The sequence below is a fragment of the Gavialis gangeticus genome, unplaced genomic scaffold (genome assembly GCF_001723915.1).
Source record: "Gavialis gangeticus isolate Ggan-Ray unplaced genomic scaffold, GavGan_comp1, whole genome shotgun sequence".
Taxonomy (NCBI): Eukaryota; Metazoa; Chordata; order Crocodylia; family Gavialidae; genus Gavialis; species Gavialis gangeticus.
In genome coordinates, this window is record NW_017729012.1 from 366,648 (window position 1) to 379,519 (window position 12,872).

The following is a 12,872-nucleotide window of genomic DNA, read 5'->3' on the forward strand; positions in this document are numbered from 1 at the left end:
GGGGTAGTGGGGTGTCCCGGCCGGCTCGTATAAAGCGGCTGTCCCGGCCCGGCCCGGCCCGTCCCGCTCCGCTCCGCTCCCGCAGACGATGGTCCGGCGCTGGGCGAGGTCGCTGCTGCCGTGCAAGTCCTTCGCCCTCCTGCTGCTGCCGCCGCTGCTGCTCCTGCCGCTGCCGCTCGTGCTCCGCAGCCTGGTAAGAGCCGGCTCCTGTCCCCCTCCCTTCCTCTTCCACCTGTCCACACCCAAAAGCATCCTCCAGCTGTCCAGTCCCTTTTTTGGGGGGAGGCCCTTCATACCCGCCCCTTCGCCCTGTCCTTGCCCTGCACGTGGGCGCAACGGGAGGGTTTTCGCGCATCGCCCAGAAAAGTTCGCACCCCGAGCTGTCGGCCCAGGCTCGGGGACGTTGACACCGACCGCAGTCACGTTGTGGGATGGCGACGGTCGTGTAGCTCCACGCGCTGCGCTTCTGGGAGACGTGCAAGCCACGGATGAGGTTTCGTATCTACCCGTCGTTTCATAGTTGTCCGGGGCCAGGACAAAGCATCTCCCTGTGCTGGTGATAGATAATTTTCTATTCATGATAGAAAAGGTGATATCATGTCACCTCCACACTCTGCGCTTCTCCTTCTCCGCCTGGGAAATGCATTCCTGCCCAGGGCAGGGAGTCGGACTTGATGATGATCTGACCCTACATCTATAAACGAGCCACGGACATGCTGTGGGGCTTCGTATTTACCCATCGCTTCATTGTCATTCTGTGCAGGGGCAGGAAAGGGGCAGTTGTTCTGTACGGGGTCGGATGATAGAGAGGATTATATCACTCGCTAAAGGGACGGCTCGGGAAGCAGTAGGACCGTGTCGGCAAAGAATTGCAAACTGCTTATCCCCTTGCACCTTCCTCCGGGTGCAGCTTTGTTCTCGGTGGAGTTGCCCCTGTGTCAAGCTGGTGTAAAGCAGGCTCCCTGTAGTGTGTAGTTTCTTTGGCAAACCATGCTTCTAGCAAATACTGCACCTTTTAGAGTCAGTTCTATTAATAATGTTAAAGCTAGTCTTTTTTTTTCTTTCGCTGACCTAAATAGCTCAGTATATGTTAAACTACAGAAAAAAAACCCAACCTCACGCATGTTTCTAAACAAAAATAATAGCCCTTTTGGGTTTACCTGGCTAAATAATGTCAGCCCTGCCTTTCAGTTGGCCACAGAGACTTCATTGCAAGACAAATTGCTATGGGCTTGGGAGCAAATCATAGTTAAAGTGGCTTGAAAAAGTAAAAGTCTGGAGGGTAAGTGCTGTACAGTCAATACTGTGGAGCACACCCATTGCAATGTAAAGGGTGAACGAGTGTCTTTGAAGTTTGGGAAGAAGGAATATCATGTCATCATTGTAGGAGATTACAGGATTGCACAACAGGGAAGTAAAATTCCTGCCAATGATCACTTTCTCACCTGTACCAGAAGTACCCATTATGTTTTCTGCAAACTGTTCAAAGACTTAAAAAAAACAAACCACGTTCTACAATTGTTCCTGTTAATTACAGCTTGCCTTCCATACATTTTAACTCCTATTAATTACAGCTTACATACATTTTAACCCTTGTTCTTGTTCACATTTGAATTGCCTGTATTTAATGGAGTTAATTTATAGTCACTCTTGCATTTTTGAACTTTCTGTAAATTATTTACTCTCGTGTTCTGCATAACTGGTGCTTCTGTCATGTTGTCAGGTTGCTTTTCTTCAGGTCCATAGAGCTGTTTTAGTGTTTCTCATATTGGCAAAATGCTCAAAAAATTATACAAGAAGTTTCAGCATTCATTCAGCTACTGATGTACAACCTACAATTGCATCATCAAGTTGCAACAATCAAGGATGGCGACCCAAGGAGCGCTGGCTCTCTCTTACTGTGCAATTCATACAGAGTTGTTCCTTTTACTGAAAGTTTTCTGTAGCTACTCTCTTCTAAAGTTGACAGTCAGTAAAATGATTGGTACCACTTCCTACTTGTATAAAAAGCTTATCAACCAAATTAAGCAGAAACACCTTGCTTTTTGTAAAGATCCCCATGCAGTACGTCAGTAAACATCACTTCTTTGCCACCACCTGTGCTCTTGGCAGAAAGATCCCATTTGTTATATTAGAATAAAACCCTTTAATCAGTTATTTTAAACAAGCAAATTGTGAACCAAGAAGCATTTATGCTTAAAGATGTTAAACCCTGTTTACAGTCACTTAATGAATACTTGCTTCCCACAGGAAGATTGAATTTACAAAACCAAGGATTGCTAGGTGATTAAAATGTCTAATCAACAGTTTAAGTAGACCTGTTTCAACATTTCTAATCTAGGAAATCCCACAGTTGAGCAAACACAATATAATTTCAAGTGAGTAGCTTAATACCTATAATAAAGCAATGCACAGATACTTCAAAGATTAGACCAGTAATTTCAAAACCAACTGGAGACATTTAAAATCACAGTTTCGGGTGTTGAACTTCAGGCACTTTATAGAGGCCTGATCTTCAGAAAGCACTAAGCATCCACATTCGGAAAACTGAACACCTTTAAAGTGGGCAACTACAAACCGAGTTCAGCCAAATCATGGTTCATCCTTAAAAATCTTGCCTATTAGGAAACAAATGTGCTGCCTTTATTGAACATCCAAACACTAGCTGAATGAACACATGTGGGCCACCTGTTGTCTTCCTATGGAAATTCTGGTTTTCCTGTATGCTAAGCTTTGTCCCGTGGTCTTTGTGTATATATATAATACAAACACCAATGTGAAAAAGAGTTTTGCATATATGCTGGTTTCAGGAGAAGGCTTGGGAATGCAACATTTAAATTGGCATGTCCTCACCAGACCTATGTGTGAGTAACTGATAAGATGGAAACATGAAATGTCTCTCATTTGGTGTTTGACTTCTTTTAGAAGTGGGCTTCTATCCAAAGGACTCTAACGGTAAGTAGTAGGCAATTGCATCATCACAATCAGGCCAAAAGTTCAGCTGTGGGGTGACACCTTGGTCGCATTGAACTCAGTGGTAAGGCTGCCCTTGCCTTTCATGGACCCAGCACTTCTCTGGAAGGTACAGGTTTGCCATTGAAATCTACTGGGTTGTAGTAGCCATGTCTCCAAGAACATTTTCCCTGGGAAAGGGATCATTGCATCGACTACTTTCCCCTCCTCTAATTGGTTGTGTAGTTTAGATGCTGCCACTTATATCCTGGGATCTACTTTTGGGGCGTCTGCTATGTATTCAGCAACGCACTTAGTTTACTGTGCGTAAGAACTTGCTCACTTTTGTTCCCACAGGAGGCCAGATGTGGCTATGTCATCATCCTCATGGCTGTGTACTGGTGCACAGAGGTTATCCCCTTGGCTATTACTTCTCTCCTCCCAGTTGTATTATTTCCTCTGTTTGGCATCCTGGAGTCTAAAGAGGTAGGTATTGATCCCTGGGCAGTGCAGACTTAAACCATAAATTTCAGGGCCTGAGACAGGCTTCCCTTTGTGTATTTGAGAAAATGTTTCCATACATCTCAACTTTGAGCTGCTTACCTTCTGGTTAACATCCATCCACCCTAAGCAGCTTCCAAGATGCCGATGTCAACACTCATCAAACATGTTTAACATCTGTAGTGTAAACCAGGACCAGAAAGATACAGAAACAAATGCATGATGTTGACACAGATGTGACTATGTATGTGATGCACGGTGTGGATTGTGTCCTTCATGGGTAGATGGTCCAGGTGGAGGAGAATAGCCTCCTACTGTAGCCAGTGAGTGGAAGGGATCTGTGCTTTGGCAAGGAAGGTTCCTAGTTTAGACCCGTCGGTCTGGTACAGACATTACACTTTTACTGGTGAAAGTGATTGGCAACTGGTTTATACACATAACAGAACAGAAGTTCAGCTCACAAAACCAGTCTATACCATCAACAGAACAGATGTTTGGCATGTATAGACTGGTTTAAAAATGGTGGAACCCAGTCTAAGGTGTTGTCCCACCCCCAAAAAAGGCTAATATGTGTTCTGTGGACTACCTATCTAAACTACACCACTTACAGAAAACCGTGTAACTTAGATCAATTCCTCCTTGGGTGTTTTGAATGTCTGTGCCAAGCCTTCTTGGCTGAGGGGTCATTATTAAAGTGGCTCACAAGCCAGCACTCATACTTTAGGAGCTTTCAGATGTGTGAGACAAATGCACTATATCCATGTCCAGTGGATGGTACTTGTAAAGGATAACAGTCTTTTTGCCAGTTCTTCAGCTTGCTGTATTGGCTCAAGTGGTATTTTTCTGTGCTTAAGTACAGAAAGTCCAGGATTCAGTCCCTTCTGATGACTAACTATGGGAAGGATTATGCCTGATTTTTCAGAAGGGCTGAGCTACCATTTGTGGCTTGGCCTCTTGGCAAACCAGTTGTGCATGCAAAGCAGAGAGCAACTAACCTCCATTCTTCACAGGTCATATACTTAATAGGTCATTAGCACTGAGTTCATAAATGCTCCCATTACACCCGCTTCCTGTCAGGATGCAGTTTCCCTAGACATTGGACAAACAGAGAAGAGGTCTCTGGTCTCGTCAGCTTGACATCCACATAAGCAAGCACAGGCTTGGGTATGGGAGCACAGGAAAATGCCTATGCTGGAAAGGAGGAGAGGTTTACAGATGGCTTCAGTGAGAGTAGGAGGAGGACTGGAGTGCTCTGGCTGTTGACTGGATGAGACTTTGGCAGCTAACGGAGACTCCTTTGTTGCAGGTGTGCATGCAGTACCTGAAGGACACCAACATGCTGTTTGTCGGGGGCCTGATTGTAGCCGTGGCTGTGGAGCACTGGAACCTGCACAAACGCATTGCACTGAGGGTCTTGCTCATCGTTGGAGTCAAGCCTGCACTGTAAGAGGCCCCATTACACCCGCTTCCTGTCAGGGCAGCCCTGCTCAGCACCAGCTGACACTTGGAGGCTGGGGAGAGAAAGTTCAGTGGAGTAACACAGAATGAAAGCTGTGGAACCTGCAGTTGTTTCATGCAATTGCCAAGGGTTTCCAGAGGCTGCCTCCACCCTTGCAGGGATGAGCTCATGCCCTAAAACCCAGGACAGACATACGACTTGGCTCTCGCCAAGTCAAGGGGAGTTTTGCTACTGATTTAGTTGGGTCCTTCATGCCTCCATCAGGTCTTGAGTGCTGAGTGTGGCTTTGAAGTGTTTAGATCTTCATTCCTAGCCCTTAACACTGGGCTCTTAAGTTTCTCAGTTGGGTCCTTTGTGTTGCCTCATGGTCAGACACTCGGTTCCTGTTTGAGTCTTTGAGGAGCTCAGAGCAAAGGCACAGCAGAGAATTACCCGTGTTAATCTATGAAACTGACCCTCCAAATTTCCCCTTGGGTTTGAGATCCTGCCCATTCACCACTTTCCATGGCCCTGAAGTGCATCAAAATTGTTGCGTAATGCAGACAGGCATCACTCGAGGAATTGGTCCCTGCCTGTGTGCTGTAGACCAGCAATGCAGGGCAGTGCCTTGGGCATCCGTAAAGAAGGGCCGTGACAGCTGATGCTTAGGCCCTGGTATAGCCCAGACACGACCAGTGGGAACAGGGCAAAATGGATTTGCTGGTTTACATTGCCAGAGCAGTAGGAGAGACTAGAGAGGGACTAGGTGGGTGTTGTTTGTCTTGGGAAGACCGTTTTATTTCTCTGAATCCAGCAATGATCTTCTGTACAAATACACTGGGATTTGGCCCTGATTATGAGGATCCGAGTGCCGCTGAGGTCTCGGTTGTCACTCAGTTGCAGGAACCCACATTCTGCACTGGTCACTTATTAGCAGAGCAGGCAAGGCTGACAGGAGATGGCCACAGTGCCCACTCTGGCTGAGGAAGCCTGGTACAGCTGGTAGTGGGGGAGAGCAGCTGGTTTGTGTTAGCTGAGATCCAGAGCCCAGGCCATGTTAGAAAGCATCGTTCTCCAGGCTGGATGGAAACCAGGGAAAGCAGCAGTGGTTTGTGGTTTGCTGTTCAATAACAGGTTCTTTTCTGTGCTGGCTAAATTATAGGCACTTCCAGCTGGGACTGAGCAACAGTTGGATTACTTTTATGGAGATGCACAGGGCTAAATAGTTTCTGTGTGTATTTCTGCGAAAGCAGTGGAGCTGCATCAGCAGAGAATTTGGCCCAGGCTTTGCTTTTCTAGAGCATAGATGCACTCCAACCTGAGCCCAGCTTTCATGGGAAGCCCTGCAATAGGTCCTGTGGCCAAAGGCCAGCAAGGCTTTTGGGTTTATCCTTCCTCCCTCTCTTCTGTCTCTCTCTCTGCAGCTTAATGCTGGGGTTTATGGGAGTCACCGCCTTCCTGTCCATGTGGATAAGCAACACTGCCACTACTGCCATGATGGTTCCTATCGTCCAGGCTATCTTGGAACAAATGTACAGCACTGAGGAGGATTTGGCAGAGCCACCTGTTCCGCAAACAAATGTTGCGATCGAACTGGAAGAAAAGAATGCAGCGAACACAGTGGGGGTGCAGGGTAAGGGGCCAGCTACAGTCCATTGGTATTCCTGAAGAGCATGGTGATCCATAGCACACTGACCATGTCAGAAAAAAATCTCATGCCTCCCATACCACCCTGGCTCAGTCCGTGGCAAAACAAGCCTGCTGGTTTGTGCTGCAAAGCCACGTAATACCTGAAGCTTTTTTATGTATGCTGAACCCCTCTGATCCTCTTGAAATCCAGGGGCTCTCAGAGTCACTGAGTATCAGGCCCAGGTGAGCGGTAACAATTCAAAAGTACCCATGTGACTTCAAGTCCCAGTTTTAAAAGTGACCTGGCTAACCAGGAACCACTTGCAGCATCAGTGGGCTCTCAAGTCACTGAGGCAGTTTTGAAAATTTTACTTGATAGCATCTTGTGCTGCCATGAATCAGCAGGTGCACCTTTATCAAGCAAGTTGCAGGGGAAGTGACCCAGTAATACATGATCCAGCAACACCCACATGAAAGCTAAGATGAGTTGGCATTTGCCCTACCCTGGAATAGGTTCTGGTGGGGTTCCTTGCCTCTCCATACTTGAAAATATTTTTCTCTCTATCTTGGGTATCCCCCAGGCTCCACCCCTGCAACTACGCTCTCTATATGGGTAGAATCATGCACTTGTGTCAAGTCTCATTAACTTCAGTGGGTCTCTAAGCAGGCAGGGATGTGTCCTTGCAGAGCTTGTATGATTGGAGACTCCAGTACCTTTTACTGTGAGGGGAAGAAGCAGAACAAAGCAATGGGCAGGGACCTGAGAGGCCTGCATGCATAATCAGGAACTCAATCAGCTGCAGGTTCTGTGTCACCTTGGTCACAATACTAAAACTCCCTAGCACCTCAGTTCCCCTCTCTGTAAAATGGGGTGATTATTTCTCTACCTCACAGGGGTGTTGTGAGAGGAAAACCCACAAGACATGCACATACAGTGGGGACGTGGGGCACACAGATGCCTCTGATTTAACGTTGTCACGTGGTACTTGGCAGTAATGTGGCCAATTTTGAACATCAGAGCTGTTAAGGAAGGCAGGCTTTCTTCTATCTGATAATGCATGATTCAGTTTTGATGCTCAGTGGTGAGCAGTGCTAGTGGCAGTTTTTCTGGATTTTGAACTGTCTTCCAAGTGCTGGTTTACCATTAACAGTTTGGTTTAGCTTCCTAACTTACCCCCTCCCACAAGGCAGGTAACCCAGATTGTGAATGGTGTCCTGTGGCATCTTGGAGTTGAGTGCATTTTTCATGGTGATTTCATCCAGCACAACTATTGAAATCACATTTTCAGATTGGATTTATCTCCAAAAGGAGAAGCAAGACAACCGCTGAGCTATAGAAACATAATACAGCCCTGATACAAGCAGTTGCAGTTCCATTAACTTCAGTGGCTGCACCAGGAAAGAATTTGATCCTCTGCTCTTTTGCATTTATTGGCAGTCTCCAATGCTGCTCTTCTGTGATGGAGGCAAAGGCTGATATCCTCCTTGTACAGAAAAGGAAACTGAGGCACAGAGAGGCAAAATGATCTACCCAAGTTTATACAGAAAGTCCTTGGCAGAACCAAAACTTGAACCCAGATCTCCAGAATCCCTAACTAGCGCCATCATTATTATAAGGTCACCCTCTCTTCAACTCCCCATGAACGTTACTAGAAAGGGATTGGGCCACATAACCTACATAATGTTGCATTATTCAAGATAAGAGGCACAGACAGATTGCAGCACTGTCCATGCTGTCCTCCTGAGTACACTCCTCCCAGAGCTTTTCCAAAGGCAAATAACACTCTTCTCTTCTTTCTAGTCATAAGTAATGGACACATCCCTGATGACCCCACAGCTTATAAGGAAAGCGAATTAAAGAAGCGCACCTGCAAGGGGCTGATACTGTGTGTGTGCTATGCTGCTAGCATCGGAGGAACTGCAACGCTCACAGGAACAGGGCCAAACCTGGTGTTGAAAGGCCAGATGAATGAGTAAGTACTTTTCACCATTTCTTTTTAGGCTGCTTAAAAGGCCTCACTTTGTTTTCTGGCCAGCCAAATGGGTGGCTTCTAAGCAATACCTGGGTGATTTACATCATAATGAATAACCTATTTTATCCTCTTCATTTTCTTCTCCAACACAACTGGGCAGCTAGATAGCCAAATGAAAGCTGCCTGTGCAATTGGTATAGATCTATGGGAGGGTTTGATGCACTTGCTGATGACATGCCGAGAACTGTTTGATCACGTGCTGTTGGCTCCTACTTTTTTCCAGCTAACACACAGCAAATGAGAGGGAGAAAAGCAATGAGAAGCAGAAGGAGACGGTGTGACCTCTTTTCATCTAGAAATACATTAGACTCTTTAAAATGACTCTTTCATATACGCATTTGCTGTAGAAGCCACAGGGATGTTATTGAGGAGGAGAGGAGGTGTCCACAAGACTGTCTGTCTCTGCTATAATGCAGTCTTGACTATGGAATTGTTTGGGAATCGTTGATTCAGATCTGTGATCTCTGTAGTAGTAATTCCAGTAGACTTCACATCAGCCCTTCACTAATTTCTACCAGAAGATGGCTAGTCCCTCAGCCAGTACGCTAACAGGTTTTAAAATTTAGCTGGCTAGAATAGAACCAGTAGAAACCAGCTGAAGAATTGGAACTGACATTTCTACTCAAGTTACATCTAGCCTTGACCGTGAATGCAAAAATACAGGGACAAAGTTAGAGACATTTCAGATTCTGAGAACCAAATCCTGATCCTACTGAAGTGAACAGATTTGTGGTTAGTTTCCATAGAAACAGACTCATACCCTAAATTCCTGTCTATATGCAGACCCCCTTAGTTATAAAGAGCAAAGAGAAAGCAGTGCTAGAAACGCCATGATGGATGAGCAGATGTGGTAAAAGCAAAACTACTGCTAAGGATAAGGTATGGGTGGATCTTTACATTGCCTTGTGCAGCGTACATTGGGTCTTTCCAATGGCTTGACCCAAACTAGGAACAGGAGCTGCTGAATGAGTTTACTGTAAAATATTCTGTAACAAACAGCAAGATATTATACAAAAGGCATCTGGGGGTCAGTTTGAACCCAGGAGCCTTTTGGAGCTATGGTGATGCACTTTATTAATCATGGATAAGCCTTGAGGTTCATGGATAATTCCCATCAGCAGATAGTAAAGGGAGAATAGACTCATCAGTGATTTGACATTGTTTTTTTTTCTTCAGATTGTTCCCCAGAAATGGTGATACTGTAAATTTTGCTTCCTGGTTTGGATTTGCCTTCCCTAACATGATTCTGATGTTGATATTAGCTTGGCTTTGGCTCCAGTTTTCATTCATGGGACTCAAGTAAGTATTAAATTGCACTACTGGCTAAACACTCAGCAGCTGTAAACCATTCAATTTAAGCCAGCCAAGAGTCTGGTCCTATACCTTTCTTTCTTATTATCAGGGATAGGGTCCTCAAATGGCTGCTGTTTAGCTCTCCTGTCTGGAGGAGAAGCATTGAGTAGCAGAGGAATGACAGCATCTTTATCAGGAACTTGGTATACATACAGTGTCGTGTTGGGGTTGAAGTGAACTAATTATAACTACATTTGCAGTTAGCACTGATATTTCTTTTCCAGAAGTACCTAGAAGCCCCAGCTGCAATTTTCTGTTCTGCTGTCACTGGTGTTGTACATCTGCCTAGTGAGAGCTCCCAGGAGCTTGCTATTTCAAGAGAGAAAAGGTGGCGGTGGTAGAAATAGGCATAGTAGATCAGTGGCAGAGATGGGACTACCATGCTGCTCCTCTGTTTCCCAGTGACCTCAGTCAGATATGATAACTGGTGACCTTTATGTGCAGAGGAAAGACTCTGCAAGATAAGTGATTTACCTTGTAGTGTGGCTTAGCTGTAGACAACCTAGTACAGAAGATGGCAAGCGTGATTCCGTGCAACTTGGGAGTTTCCAAACTTGTTATGGAAATAAAAACACGATGTTTTTGCAAAACCAGAATTGTGCCAAGACACTGGGTTTCAGATCTGCCTGATTGGAGGGACATGTAACTAGGACAGCTGCTTGGCATGTGGGAGTCCTGGGTACAAAGCCCTGATACAAAGCAGGATTTTTCCCTTTGGACCACTGAATCTGGCAGAGCAGGGAGTTGGAACCTGGATCTCCCCCGTTCAGGACCAGTTCTCTAAGCAAGTCCAAGTATGACAGCTCACTCCTGGAGGACGCTTGATGGAAATCAGCATGACCCCGCGGAACATTTTGGCTTTGACCCCACAGCATGTTTAGATGGAATCTTCTGTTTTCAAAAACCTCCTTACTAGCACCAACCTATAGCTAGCAACATGGTCCTGCCCCCAGGAGGAACAGGTTTTTTCTCTTGCAAGCACATATGTATAACATCACCTCTTTTTTATATGAAGTTTGAAACAGACCTGGGGCTGCGGGATGGAGAGGACCGACAAAGAGAGAGCTGCATTCAGTGTGCTTAAGTTAGAGCTCCAGAAACTGGGTTCCATCTCCTTCGCGGAATTCAACGTCCTCATGATATTTGTTCTTTTGGTTCTCCTGTGGTTTACACGTGACCCTGGTTTCATTCCTGGCTGGGCCACCTACCTCTTCAACAGGAAATCAGAGTAAGTCTGCATCCTTCAGTGTCTTGACTCAGTGACCACTATGTTCCTCAGCTGTATTCCCCTTTGACTACCAACCTGATTTCAACTCCTGTTTCAAGTGACAGGTAGAAGTAGTTGCACAGATTTGATCTTGCCTCTTACTTGGGACCAGATAATTGATCATATTTGATCTAGTGAGGGGTAGAGATTGGAAGGCAATGCAAAGGGTACTGCAGGATGAGCCTAATGGAGCTGATATGAGAGGAAATCATTTACATGCATCTCAATCTAGTTTATTTTCTCTTGGTTCTTCAGTTCTGTGGTTTAGTTATCTTAATATACGGCTTTGCTGTCAAAGTGACTGTACTCGGCTCGCGTGGGCCAGTATCACCTGAATTTTGGATTGTCACTTGCCATCCACAGCTGCTTAATTTTATTGTGGTAGCAGTTAGTAGCCCCAATCATGGACCAGTACCCCGCTGTGCTAGGTGCTGTACAAACACAGAACTTGTCAGTCCATGCCCCAAATACCTTGAAGTCTAAGTTAATCATTCTTGTCTCCAGACATTGATGTATCCCTAGAGGATAGAGTGAGCTTGTAATGCTTTTATACGTAGAAACGTTCTGTGCAAGAGAAAATGCGCTAGATAAACTAACCGCTATAAACCATGCGCCTTCTTAGCAAAGAACGTTAAACATCCAAGCTCTGTTTTGAAGGCTTGGAATTGCTACAGAGTAAACTTAGCAAAACTGAGTAACTGGCTGAGAGTCCTCAGTTCCAGTTTCAAAAGTGGTTTACGCTCTTATAGGTATAAGTCCCAATAACCATGAGTGATAATTAGATGCCACAGTGTCTTGCTCGTACTTGCAGTTAATGCATCTCAATCAGTCAGTGTTCTGTTTTTTTAATTCGCCTCTGACCTTTGACAACGTACTTTATCTCTCTGTGCCTCAGTTTTCCCAATACAAAGTAAGGTAATTATATGTCTCTACCTGAGAGAAGTGTAGGAGGAAAAACCCTTGTTGGAAGGGAAAATCCTCTGATGGAAGGCATGTTACAAATTGCTGAATAACAAGCGAGATGATATGAATACAGGTACGCTTTGCTAGCCTGACTACTAGGAACTAGAATTTAGGGGGTACTAAATGTTGCTAAATTTTATAGGCTACTTTTGAGAGATCAGGCAAATAGAAGTAAATAAGACATTTGGCTTGTCACTCGCTGGGGTGGGGAACCACATGCTGGGGGAATGCCATGTTATGGGAGAAGGGGATCCTATACTCTGAGCTGCCTTTTTCCTTTTCCTCTAGGTTTGTCACTGATGCCACGGTCGCTATCTTCGTTGCACTGTTACTGTTCATCGTTCCGGCAACTAAACCCAAGTTCCTTTGCTGTAATCGAGATAGCTTTGATCCTGAACAGAGGGAACGAGGTAATTGAAAGCGGGGTTGACAATATTTGTTTGACTTGGAGGACCCCTGCCCCCCGAGTCCAGTTCATGTTCTCATAGTGACATCGCCGCTGCCAATGCTGAGATTGAGGAACGGTTCCTCAGGTCCTGTTGGCTGTGCTGGAAGAAACACACTACTGCAATTTGCTTTGCAATGTATGCAGTCCCTAGGACCTAACTACCACATTGCTTTTGTGTATCCGAACTGCACAGTTTTCTCACGATTCTGCCCCCCAGTGCACCTACACACTTTCACTGCTAATAAGAATTACAGATATGATCAGGGCAAGAATAGTACTATATATATG

The 12,872-nt window shown here is 45.4% G+C and overlaps 1 protein-coding gene across 1 annotated transcript in view; it reads left to right on the forward strand.

Moving 5' to 3' along the window:
• The first annotated feature begins 41 nt into the window (after positions 1–41).
• The window catches only part of SLC13A5 (solute carrier family 13 member 5), a 27,307-nt gene continuing 14,476 nt past the window's right edge, over positions 42–12,872 (forward strand). The window contains exons 1-8 of the mRNA XM_019511010.1: positions 42–193; positions 3,310–3,438; positions 4,760–4,896; positions 6,316–6,524; positions 8,322–8,493; positions 9,730–9,852; positions 10,922–11,134; positions 12,425–12,546. Of these exons, the coding sequence (XP_019366555.1) occupies positions 89–193; positions 3,310–3,438; positions 4,760–4,896; positions 6,316–6,524; positions 8,322–8,493; positions 9,730–9,852; positions 10,922–11,134; positions 12,425–12,546 (1,210 nt within the window). The 5' untranslated portion in view covers positions 42–88. The remainder of the gene's footprint in view (positions 194–3,309; positions 3,439–4,759; positions 4,897–6,315; positions 6,525–8,321; positions 8,494–9,729; positions 9,853–10,921; positions 11,135–12,424; positions 12,547–12,872) is intronic.